Source organism: Mytilus edulis, chromosome 5 (assembly GCF_963676685.1).
Source record: "Mytilus edulis chromosome 5, xbMytEdul2.2, whole genome shotgun sequence".
NCBI lineage: Eukaryota > Metazoa > Mollusca > Bivalvia > Mytilida > Mytilidae > Mytilus > Mytilus edulis.
The window spans coordinates 91551623-91563814 of record NC_092348.1 but is presented as its reverse complement, the minus strand read 5'-3'; the positions used below and the strand labels follow the sequence as shown (position 1 = coordinate 91563814).

The 12192-nt window shown below is 32.3% G+C and overlaps 1 protein-coding gene across 9 annotated transcripts in view; it reads left to right on the top strand.

The window, feature by feature from the left end:
* Window positions 1-12192, top strand: part of LOC139524814 (inositol 1,4,5-trisphosphate-gated calcium channel ITPR2-like) — a 95807-nt gene that overhangs the window by 69539 nt on the left and 14076 nt on the right. For all 9 annotated transcript variants that reach the window (XM_071319917.1, XM_071319916.1, XM_071319915.1 and 6 more), the window contains 13 exons: window positions 448-519; window positions 4623-4752; window positions 5149-5287; window positions 5949-6107; window positions 6795-6951; window positions 7864-7961; window positions 8309-8405; window positions 8767-8817; window positions 9673-9807; window positions 10130-10258; window positions 10636-10785; window positions 10903-11004; window positions 11700-11783. In XM_071319917.1, the coding sequence (XP_071176018.1) occupies window positions 448-519; window positions 4623-4752; window positions 5149-5287; window positions 5949-6107; window positions 6795-6951; window positions 7864-7961; window positions 8309-8405; window positions 8767-8817; window positions 9673-9807; window positions 10130-10258; window positions 10636-10785; window positions 10903-11004; window positions 11700-11783 (1503 nt within the window). The remainder of the gene's footprint in view (window positions 1-447; window positions 520-4622; window positions 4753-5148; window positions 5288-5948; window positions 6108-6794; window positions 6952-7863; window positions 7962-8308; window positions 8406-8766; window positions 8818-9672; window positions 9808-10129; window positions 10259-10635; window positions 10786-10902; window positions 11005-11699; window positions 11784-12192) is intronic.

The window sequence follows — 12192 nt, the reverse complement described above, 5'->3', positions numbered from 1 at the left end:
CTGGTGATACCCTCAGGGACGAAACGTCCACCAGCAGTGGCATCGACCCAGTGGTGTAAATAGTTATCAGAGGTCAGGATTATAATTTAGTACAACCGACGCGCGTTTCGTCTTCATAAGACTCATCAGTGACGCTCATATCAAATTATTTATAAAGCCAAACAAGTACAAAGTATAAAATATCAGTACTCGATGGGTTGTTGACTATATATTTTTTTCTAATTACATTAAGTCATATGACTTAAAAGCTATAATGAGATTGAATGCGCAATGAAAACAAAAAAAGACGAAAATGACACTAGACAATAAATCATTGAAGATATTTCTTTTTTTTATCTGTTGAACTAAACTCACATTCTCATAAGAACTTGTTTGTTTTTTAAATGATGCTTTTATTAAGTAAAAAAATGTATAAGTTTATAACATTTATGTATATATGTTTTGCAGTTGTTTGATAAAATTCTAGACAAAGTTGCTGTAAATCTTAATGTGACGGACACCAGAAGTGATATTAAAAAGGTAAACTAGCCGTTATAAAGCTTTGTATCATGATTACAAAATCAAATATAGTCTCTATTAAAAAAGAATTGCCCACAGAAGAAAGCATTACCCAAAAGACACAAATTAATTATTGGAATTTTATGCAAACTATGCATACAGATATATTTATCCAATATCGAAATGCAAGTGTTTATTACTTTTACAAATATTATTATGATACTCACAAAGTTGTATTATTGGCAATAATTTTTAATTTACTTTATTTTTTGTCACAATCAAGCAACATGTTATCTTTAAATTCTTAATTCAAATGTATTACATTTGGTTAATATTAATTAAGAATAAAAAAAAATGTTTTGAATCTTATCTAATTTTTCAAAGTTTACCTGACAACAGACCGGGTCGTTTGGATCAGGTACCATTGTACATCCTGGTTCTTATGACGAGTTAATTGATATTATATGCATGTCTCGCCTTACCCAGGCATTTACTTCTATATGTTTATATCCGTTTTCAAAATATCATCTCGAGTATATCGGGAACAAATGCTAGGACAAAATTGGTCGTTATCCTATATGACAGTAGTTTGGACTCAATTCAAAATTTGAGTTTTATGTGTGCATGATCTTTTTAGGATTTGTATGCTTTTCGTTTCTTTTTGTTACAATTGGGTTTAATGTGGCATAGGTGTTCAAATTAAAATTGATAGAATTAATTCATACTTTGCCAAAACGTAGTATTTATTGATACATGTTCAAATATATAATAAAAATGATAGGTCACCGCGCATTTTTTCAAACTACAGGTTGTGACAAAATGACACATTGTGTTCTCGTGATCGTATAAGTTGTAGTTGCGTTGTGTTTTGAATAGAGAAAAAGACGTCTATACAAATGGATGATTTAATGCTGGTAAGATACAATGACGTTAATACATAGCAACCATGACGTTACATATAGAGAGCGGTAACGCGTATAAGTACATGTATGAATCCCGCGTAATGTGATTGTCTCTATTTGTCCTCGACATACTCGGGGCCGCGAAATTGTGCAATTAAAGTCACAATGAGCAATTTATCCAAATTAAGAAAATTATCTATAAATGAAAAGAAATGAAATATTTGAAACTTTAAAGTCTATGAATCACATATAAAACTATTTCTGAATCAAGTAGCGATTGAAAATTGTTCTCAATTAATTACAGTCTCTGATTGCGGTTTTGTAAACGAACACTCCTTCTAAGTATTTGCGATTCATCATTGTAGTTTTTTTTTAACGGGATGATGAGGTATGTAGTGTATGCGCTGTGAGTCCTCCTTCTTTTCTACCTTTTCGATGAAACCACGTTTTTTCTGCTTTGTACAGGATGAAAATTCTTTGATGTTCTGTTTTTCCGTGTTAAGTTTGTCGTTTTCTTGTATACCAAGGGACTTCAATTTCCAAAATCTCTCAATATCGTAGTCCTCTTTTGTGTGACTAGATAATATATGCATCATGTGTGAATCGCGTTGTACTCTTGTACATGTAAGTGGTCCAGATAACAAATATCCTATTTTTGAGCTCATCGCTGTCGGTCCGTCGCCTCGAACGATATCATCCTTGATTGCATCCCAGTAATGGTCTGCTCCAATGAGTAAAGAAATATCAAAGCTGTTATCCTCTGATAACGGGTGGGCTAGTTTTAGTCCTTTCAAATAATGTAGTTGCTGCGAAATGTACCTGCGGTTATTCTGAATCGGCGCTGCTATGGTAGGTACAATCAATACCTGTAAAGGTATTTTCTCTCCTGAGTCGGCTTCTAACAACACTGTGGCTTTATTCATGTGACGAACGTTCTTGTCCGAATTTCCGAAGGCGGATATGTTGAGGGTTTCCTTTCCGTCTGGCTTGACGTTCAACTTGTCGGCTATTTCCTGCGTCATAAATGATCGTTGTGCTCCTTCGTCGAAAAGGATGTGAGCGTCGGCGCACTGATTCTGTGACCATATTGGGGCTATTGCTGTTTTCAAAAAGACGGTCGAATTTTCCTGTTTAGCAGATGTATGCATGATTGGCGTGCTGTTTTCTGTATTACTTGTAACATTCTGACTCTGTGAATTTTGAACTGAAGTTTCATTGCATAAACTAGTGTGGTGCTTACGTTTACATTTACGGCATGTGTTTTTCGATCTACATTCTGATATTCTATGGTTACCTAAACAATTGAAACATAGGTTTCTCTTCTTAACAATCTCCATTCTTGATTTGCAGTCGGTGAACTTTTCACAGTCTGCAGGAAAATGTTGATCATTGCAATAAGTGCACATTTTACTTTGAGAATAGTTTATAGATTTTGATTTATTTACGTAATACCCATTTTTCTTACTAATTCCGGCATGGAAACTTGCGGTAGGTATATCATAAGATTCACTCCCATCAGTGCTGGCTTCTTGAATAGATATTTCCCGTTGTATTGCCTTTCTTAGATTTCCAAGGGTCCAGTCGTCGTTTTCGTTTTCTCTTGTGATATTACTTTTAACGCTAATAGGGAGCTTACCAAGCATAACTGGGATTAACAGGGAACCATACGTATCTTGGCACTGTCCTAAAGATTCTAGTCCACGGATATAAACCTCTGACTTATCCGAAAAATTACGGATACTATCTAATGTGTATGAGGGTGCTGGCAAATCTAAAAGAGCTTTCATATAAGCGTTCACAATCTTGTGTGATTTCCCAAAGCGATTTACTAATAACTCCACGGCTTTGTGATAGTTTGAGCTGGACAAGTTTAAACCATTTATGACATTCATAGCGTTTGCATCAAGAAGTGACTGTAGGTACGTGAATTTCTGGACATCAGTTAGTGTATGATTGCTGTGAATTGTGTTTTCAAACGACTCCCAAAAGTATTGCCACTCTAGAATATCCCCAGAAAAAGTAGGTAGGGTTAGCTTCGGCAAGCGGTGATTTTGACTAGACAGTGAACTATTAGTTGTTTGCGATGAATATCTTGGGAAGAATTCTGTGTTCATTACAGGACGGGTCTCGGAATTGACTTCATGCATGTTCATGACAGGGCGTGTGTTTGGGATGCTTTCATGAGATAATTCTGTACATGTACGTGTAACTGTTTGTGCTAATTTCTTATAACGGCGTAAATTTGTTTCAAGATCTAAATTATACTCATCTGCATCTGTAATTTCAACTTCTATATCTTCATCCGATGTATTTTCCAAAATCTGTTCATCCAGTTTAAGAATTACACTTTGTTTTTTCACTCTAGCGTCAATAATTGGACCTGCAATGTCAATATCCATCTCCGAATCGGTGTTCAGCTCATCTAGTTTCTTGAAGAATTTCGTGACAGCGGCTCTATTTCCAGCTCGAATAGACTTGATTCTCGACGAATCAATCTTCTCTCCTGGTCTCGGTACCAATCTCGTGATCGTATAAGTTGTAGTTGCGTTGTGTTTTGAATAGAGATAAAGACGTCTATACAAATGGATGATTTAATGCTAGTAAGATACAATGACGTTAATACATAGCAACCATGACGTTACATATAGAGAGCGGTAACGCGTATAAGTACATGTATGAATCCCGCGTAATGTGATTGTCTCTATTTGTCCTCGACAGTGTATGGATTATACAGGAAAAACATCATTATGTGATTGGAAGCTAAACTAAATGATAGAATTGGAAAATAAAATACAAGAAGATAGCTTTTAGAAAATGCTTTCAGAATATGAAATAAAAGATAACGTCACCGTATGTTTTTCCCGGCTAAAATTAAAAATAGCAAAATTCCATGTACATTCCTTCAAAAAATGCTCTATTTCAGAGTTACCTCCCCTTAAAATGTCAATTCAAAAACATTTTTAAAATTAATCAACAATTGTAAAAGTTATCAGCTTAAAAATTTGTTCTTTTCAAATTTTGATTCCTGCATCAAGTTTTGCTAATTTGTTCGAAAATTTGCACCTTAGATTCTCTGTTTTTTACAATCCAAAATGATGAAAGACACCCTTACCACCTTAATCTTTATTACCCTGCTTTTACTACATTTTAAAACCATGCAACTACTCAGTTAATATTTTTAGAATAAAGATAAAAAAAAAAGTTAATATTTTTATTGTGCAGGGAAATATGGTTTACTATACAACTGAGCTTCAGTTGAACGCCAAATTCTATACATTTGCCAAAAATTGTAATATAATCAACAAAGGACAGAATACAGTAAAGCAGCAAACAGGCTACAAGTCTAAAAGAGGTACTATATCAGCATTTACTTTCTTATAGCGTTTATGCAAGACAAATTTGCAGTTGGTTTTAAAAAAAAAACCGATTCAACAAGAATTCTAAGTATATTCTGTACTATGATATCAAATGTATATGAAAAAGATAATGGTTGGTTTCAAAGTATCTGCAAGTTTGTAACAGGTTTCGTTTATAACATTTTCTGACTGATTGGATGACATTGCCTACATTTATGATGTGATATTCCATTTGCTTTAATTTTTTTTTTATCATAAATCTAATATTCCGTCCTACGTCCTACAACAAATCTCAAATGTGCAAAAATTACATATGATTGTGAAGCTGATTGAAAATTCTTGGTTTTTTTGATAAATCATTTTATTATGCATATTGAAAATAAAATTTTCAGAATATACTGAACTTGGATTAAGCAACGAAATGCCACTCGGGGAAGAATTTCAGAGTTTAGTGAAATGTTTTATCAACAGCAGAGAAAAGAAACCTGCTAAGAAGTATGCAATGGTTGGAAAGCTTCTTCAACAGTTAGAGTATGTAAGACTATTCATAAGGATAACTTTATTCGGAGTTGTGTGTTCCTTAACTTCATTAACTTCCTTAGCTAGTATTATATGTTTTCAATAATTTATCAAGATAGTAAATAAAGGATGATTTTGTCCAATATGTTATATATCTATTTCTCATTGCTCGTGTATTTCTGTAGATTAAGAACGTTTGCGATGCTATTTTTTATTTCTTATTCAATTTACCAACAATCGCAATATTAAAACGTGATAAACTACCAATCAAACATATTTCAAGGATTGGCGGCATTTAGTTTTCATTAAGTACAGATGTCACAAAAAGGGACGACAAAAGACGAAACAGCAATCCGCACAACACAAAACCCAACACAGAACACGAACGACTTAGCAACACATAATAAATACAAGGTCACGAGGTCGACTTTTTTGGGCGAAGAGAGGTTTGACAGTTCTCAAAATTGTAAACAAAATAAATAAAGCATTAACATTTCAAACTTTATCGAACAATGTGATTTGTATAACAGAACAGCCGTAAAATTAGTTTTCCTTAAACGTTTTTTGTTTTACATATTCTTTTATCTAATTTTGATTTGTTAACTTTTTCACAATGTTCCTAAAATTATTACCAACATACAAGAGACAACCAGTATGGAGATTTTTCTTTTAGAATATCAGCGGACCTCTTCAAAAACTCGGCTGGTTCAGCTGCAGAATTTGATGATTTGGATATAAAATGTTTACAAATTTTGCGTGCCTGCATTCATAACGAAGAGAGAAAGTTACCAGAAGATATGGATTCTAGAGCTGGAGAATCTTCTGTTAAAAGGTACGATACACTACAAATGGCAGGTAAAAGGTTATTATATATAAGAATTAATTGATTTCTTGGATTGAAGATTTGACGTGGTCCAGGGAAAATGTTCACCAAAGACCGTAATTGTTTTAAATATTTGCATGCCTCCCGTAAACCTTTAAAGATTTATTCTTATTCCCACAATTTGGGTGGCGTCAAATTCGCCCTTCATAAATTGCAAAAAATGCGGAAGTTTTCGTTAGCGCAATTTTACTTTAGTTTGCCTCAACTAAATGTTAGGAAACTGATACACAATGCATATTACCACAAAACACAGATGACGTCACCCTATCAGAGTATAGTCATGTTCCTTTATAACGTTATATTCAGGTGGGGGCATTATTAGTGTCCAATGCACACAGTCTCCTTTTAATTTGAATTATATAACTGCAGGTTTAAATTTACCTTTTGTTCTATAAAAATCATATCAATCTTTTTAACGTACTTTGTGTACGTATAATAATCAGGCTCTCCTACATTACAATTCTGGATACAAAATAAAAACAAATACCATTCTTGTGTTTAAACCGTAATGAGTTCCATCTTTGTTTTTTATTCATACATAAACCGGTGGCTACTGAAGTATATTAATTGCAATTGCAAAATACATAATTTTTGTTGTTTCATATTGGGGTAAACAGGATCTTATTTTTTGTCTAGGCAACTTGAACATGTCAAAGATGTACAGAACGCTGTCAATAATCATGACTTTGTGAGGAAAGTATTACCACATATAGCACGCAGAAATGACGCACTTGTAAGAGAGGTCCTTGCTATGATTTCTGGAATGTTGTTTAATGCAAACAGACATGTACAGGTAATACCACATCCTTTGACAAATAAATCATAGTTTACAGTAGAGAGACATAATTGTTTGTTATTTTATTCCACTGGTCGTGTGAGTTATACGTAATATATATGAAAACAAACGCTGAATACAAAACTAACGATTAAAATGCAAATTATAATTCTTTTAAAATAAAACAATGTGTTTACTATATAGAAGTAAAAAGGTGTAGAATTCTTAGTTTAAACATATATATTTATTTGAAGTTGATTGGGAAACACGTTGTTGCAGCTTATATTAATACCTTTCCACTTTGCTGGTGCGAGTGCTACATTTGCCTGCTCTTTTTCGAAATCTACAAGGGTGTCTTAATTCGTTCAACAAATATGGCTCTCTCTTAGGACGGGTCAGCCATTTATCATCCCCTTCCGATAGACTATCACCGTTTCTCAAGACCATACTCGCAATGTATAAAGGGACACAGCACAACTATTAACTGTGTATTGAGATAAGCCTAGCATACTTACCTTATATGGAACCCTACTAACCTAATATGTAATATATACGGTCTCCTCGCGGTTTCTTTTAACCATTCATATCCCTAGAAATGTATAGGAGGTAAGATAATCTTGATAATCTTTGATGTTCCAGGGGTAGTCAACAAAAAAGTAAATTATACGTATGAAAATCGAAAAGTGTTGAAATAATTCCTTTCATAATAATAAATACGGACAAAGTGGTAACTACAGTGCTTTATTTGTTCCTTTGCTGGAACCCCAACCATGCACGGAAATGCAATACTACAATGTAGATAAGTTCAGTAACTATTGGAAACTATCTGTCCAATATTCTAATGAACAAAACACATGTATTACTTTAGCTTTAAACATGTTTTATATTTGTATATGCTTTCAGTTTTATGTTTTGTTTAATCTATTTTAGAAATGCATGCTGGAATATTTCCTTTCCACAAGAGAAGAGTTGTTTTTCATGGCGCTTAGAGAACGTATGGTAATCGCTTCAAACTCCATCAAAGAGAAGTAAGTAAAAAGTATTATAAGAGTAAAATTTTGAAAAAAAACTGACAACATCATGAAGAAAAAACCCGATTTTTTTTCATACAATTCAAAATATATACAGACTCTGGATTGAAATATATTCAAATAGTATTTTATTTTATGACTTTTCCTTAATCTTTCAATTATTCTCATTTAATTCTTGTTTTAAATGAGTTTTGATTGTTCTGAATTTTCAATATCATTATCTAAAGTCGGATACATGTTTAATTAATCCCTTAATATAACAATGTGAGAAAAACATTCAGTGTCATACGTTCTGTCCTCTTAAGAAAAGATGCAACATTATCCCATTTTTTGTGTATACTTAGACGATCACTTCTTGCTCAACATCAAGCTAAAGTCTCTCAGGCAAAGCATTCAGATGATCAGGAATGTACTTCACCAGTTGCAATGAACATTTTACAGGTAATATTTGGGGAAATTAGGGGAAACGGATAATATAATTAATTAAATATATTGCAATACTTTATTTACACTATACATTTCAATCAACTGACATTTTCGAAAACTGAATAAAGTCGAATTCTTCATTTCATATCATTTCATATCTATATGACTGTTAAATGATTTTTTTTTATTTGTAGTGGCGAGAGTTAACAACTTTCATTTATGTAACATAAATTCATATTTTCATGAAAAGACAGCTGGTAAATAATTTTCGTTTTTAAAAGATTGTTTTTTTTTATAATATTTAAATTCGTGTACATGTTGTATGAAATTTAAAAAAGAGATGCATATATTTATATTACATTTCACTCTCTTGTAGACTATTCAGACTTATGATATACAGCTAAAGACAGAAAGACTTCATGGATGGGTAAATGATTTCTTTTGTAACCTCCAACGGTACAAAAAGCAAAGTGCAATTTTGCCATTTGCAAGGAAAGAATTAAAGAACATTGTAAATGAGCAAATGATATGAAACTTTTAGTCATTCAATCTAGGCTATTGAGAATATTTTATCATTATCAAATATTTTTATATGGAGCTTTAAAAAGTTATTTTGATGTTAATCAAATACATTGTTATGTCTTTCACAAAAGACATTTTCATTCTTGTTGATATACGTGTGCGAACTTGATTGCTCTGTCATTATACCAACTGATGTTAATTTACATGTGATTACACACTAAAAAAATATACAATACAATAAATAATATAAAGGTTTTCTTAAGACAAATCCATAACATTTTAACCATCGTATATTTAGTACTAAATACAAAATTGTTGTACATTGAATAAAGTTTCTTTTCTCTTGTCGCATAACCCTAATAATATTACACGTATCGCACCCTTTCTGAAATTTCTTGAGGTTACATGGTTACTCAAACTTGAACACAAGGGATACATTTGATTGGTTAACTTCCAGGGATGGTTATTTCCTTATAAGCAATGAAATGTAATGTGATTTTTTTTCTATAGTACTGTACAGGATAAAACTTTACTCATACCAAGTATTTCTTTATTTGAAACGAAGATAAATTCTGCACATTTCTTTTGAAAAGTCCAAATTTAACAAAGACTAATAGGGGGAAATCAATGGTGGTATTATAACTACACGACCAAGATCAGCCCTGGGAACTTCGGCCCTCTGAAGTTATATTTGTTTCTCGTGGTGATACATCATCCGATACGGATTTTGCCATGTATTATACTAAATGGTATTTTGTAGACTTTAGTGGGACATGCTTCACCACCTCCATTAAGGAAGAAGAAAAGATTGTTTGCAGGAAAGGATAAGCTATTAAATGGAGATTTGTATCAGAATGGAAAAACGGATTTGGCTGAGTTTACCCTACCTTTAGAGGTAATCGAGTTATAACCATTGTCGAAATATGAATAGTGCATTGTTAAAAAATAATTAAAAAATCGTTATCAATGAAAATATTGTTTGCGTATTGCAAGGTGTTCGAATATTTTACTTAGATCGAATTTAACGTACAAACCATCAACAAGAAACAATTTGGTTTCTGAAGAAGAAAAATAAATACGAATAACTATGTTAATATAGTATTGATATAGTTTACTTGGTAATCATTTGTATGATTTATATACACATGTACTTAACTAACTTTGTCACCAAACAAAAAAAAACCAAATAAATAATTGTTTGTATAATTTTTTCAAAGGAAGCTGACGAAGGTGAAGAAGAAAAAAGCGCTCTATCTGACATGATGCAGTATAACGATGATGGCTATATAGAACTTGTTCTAGAATTGTTAGCAAGGATATGCGATGGACAAAATGCCGACTTACAGGTACGAATATAGATAAAAGAAAATACCTTATAAATTACGTGAGTCTAAAGCGCTGAAGAACTATCTAGTTTTAATATAAGCAGCTACACTCATAACTCATATTTGAAAGCCAGTGATGTGTTTTGAATTGGTCAAAATAGACCTAACAATGATAAGTGGTACCCACCTACCGCTATTAGATATACCAGCTTCTATCTAAACGGCAAAACATCCTTAGGCTTAACATATTTTGAAAGTGTCTTTGTTTCTATTTTTAAGAAGAAAAGGCGTCTGTTAATTTCAATAATGTGTCACATTTTTGGAAAAAGTATTCAACTTGATTAAAATCCTTTCGCTGGATTTTCTTTCTTTAGTTTATACATCATATTTTGTTTCAGAATTATCTTAGAGAGCAACCAGACAACGTGAAATCATTCAACATTGTAGCTGAGACTACACAGTTTCTAAATGTAGTTTATTCAGCCATTACAAAGAGAACCATCGGTCTTGCTGTGGGAGTTTTTTCAAGTTTAAATGAATTTTGTGCCGTAAGTATTTCTCATTTTCTTCAGTAAAATTATTCATACTTTGAAGTTCTTTACTCTTGTTGCTGATTATCATAAATAATACATATCTATTCAGAAGACTTACTCGTTATATTACAGGGAAACCAGGAAAACCGGGTTGTCTTGTACGGAAATAAAATTGTGGACTACATAAATTTCATCTTACGATCTGGCGACGTTGGCGATTGTCCCCCTGAGAAGGTAAATATAAAAACTTGGCATACATGTAATTATTTAAACACTGAAAATTCAAATTGACAGAGAAAACATAGTTTTTATGATTTTTTTTCTCTCTTTTTTGTTAAAGAATAAAGTGGCATTAATGTTTGAATCGACCTTATCAGACAAAGGACTGTTCAAGTATTTAAAGATATAAATGCATTAAAAAAGTTATACATTTAGTCACCATATACCATGAAGGGTTTCATTCTGAATGAACTAAAAACAACTATTGAAGACTTGAATATCGAAGGTTCATCTTCATATCCATTATCAATAAATACAAAATAATACCTTTGTACGTGCCTCCCATTGCGCATTTAAACCCTAAAGCAAGAGAGAAGACAACCCAGGCTTTTCAGAATGTGGACATTTATAAATGATTCCGTTGGGCGGGAGGTTTTAATGTGTTTTCGACACTATACCTGTTCGCTTATGCTGATACACATATTGTCTATCTTCTTGTACAGATATAAATTTCATCCATCTTCTTATACAGATACAAATCTTATCCATCTTCTTATACAGATACAAATCTTATCCATCTTCTTATACAGATACAAATTTTATGTATCTTCTTATACAGATACAAATATCATCCAACTTCTTATACGGATACAAATATATCTGTCTTAGGCCTTATGTACACTATTTTTTTTTTAATTTTATTTTATAAGGTTCTCGAGTTGCGACAGATAATAGGAGCAGTTGTGTTGTCAATGATCGAAGAAAATGGTCCAGAAAAGACTGAAGTCGCAACGGTGTGTTAAACATATGATTGAATTATCTTGAATGTATATGGCGGTATATGTGCTTTAAGGAAAAAATAATTCACTTGTATAAACTATGTATACACAGTTATTTGCATGAATTTTCATTTCTATGAAGTTATTTGTAGTGTTCTTTCTGGTGACAACAGACCTTTTACTAATACCTAGATAATCGAGTTAACCTAGAAAAGATCGAATAAACGACAACTACTATTTTTGATATCTTTAGACAGTTACGCGATATAGCATCAAATTTATTTTTCCAGGTCTACCGTTAAATATTCGTTTTTCTTTAAATTGAATGATCCTTTATGTTATTACCTTTAGGTTGTGTTTTGAAAGCTATTGTTTGTATTTGGTCGATGTTTCGGTTTCTGTCATGGTAACATTAGTTCTTTTT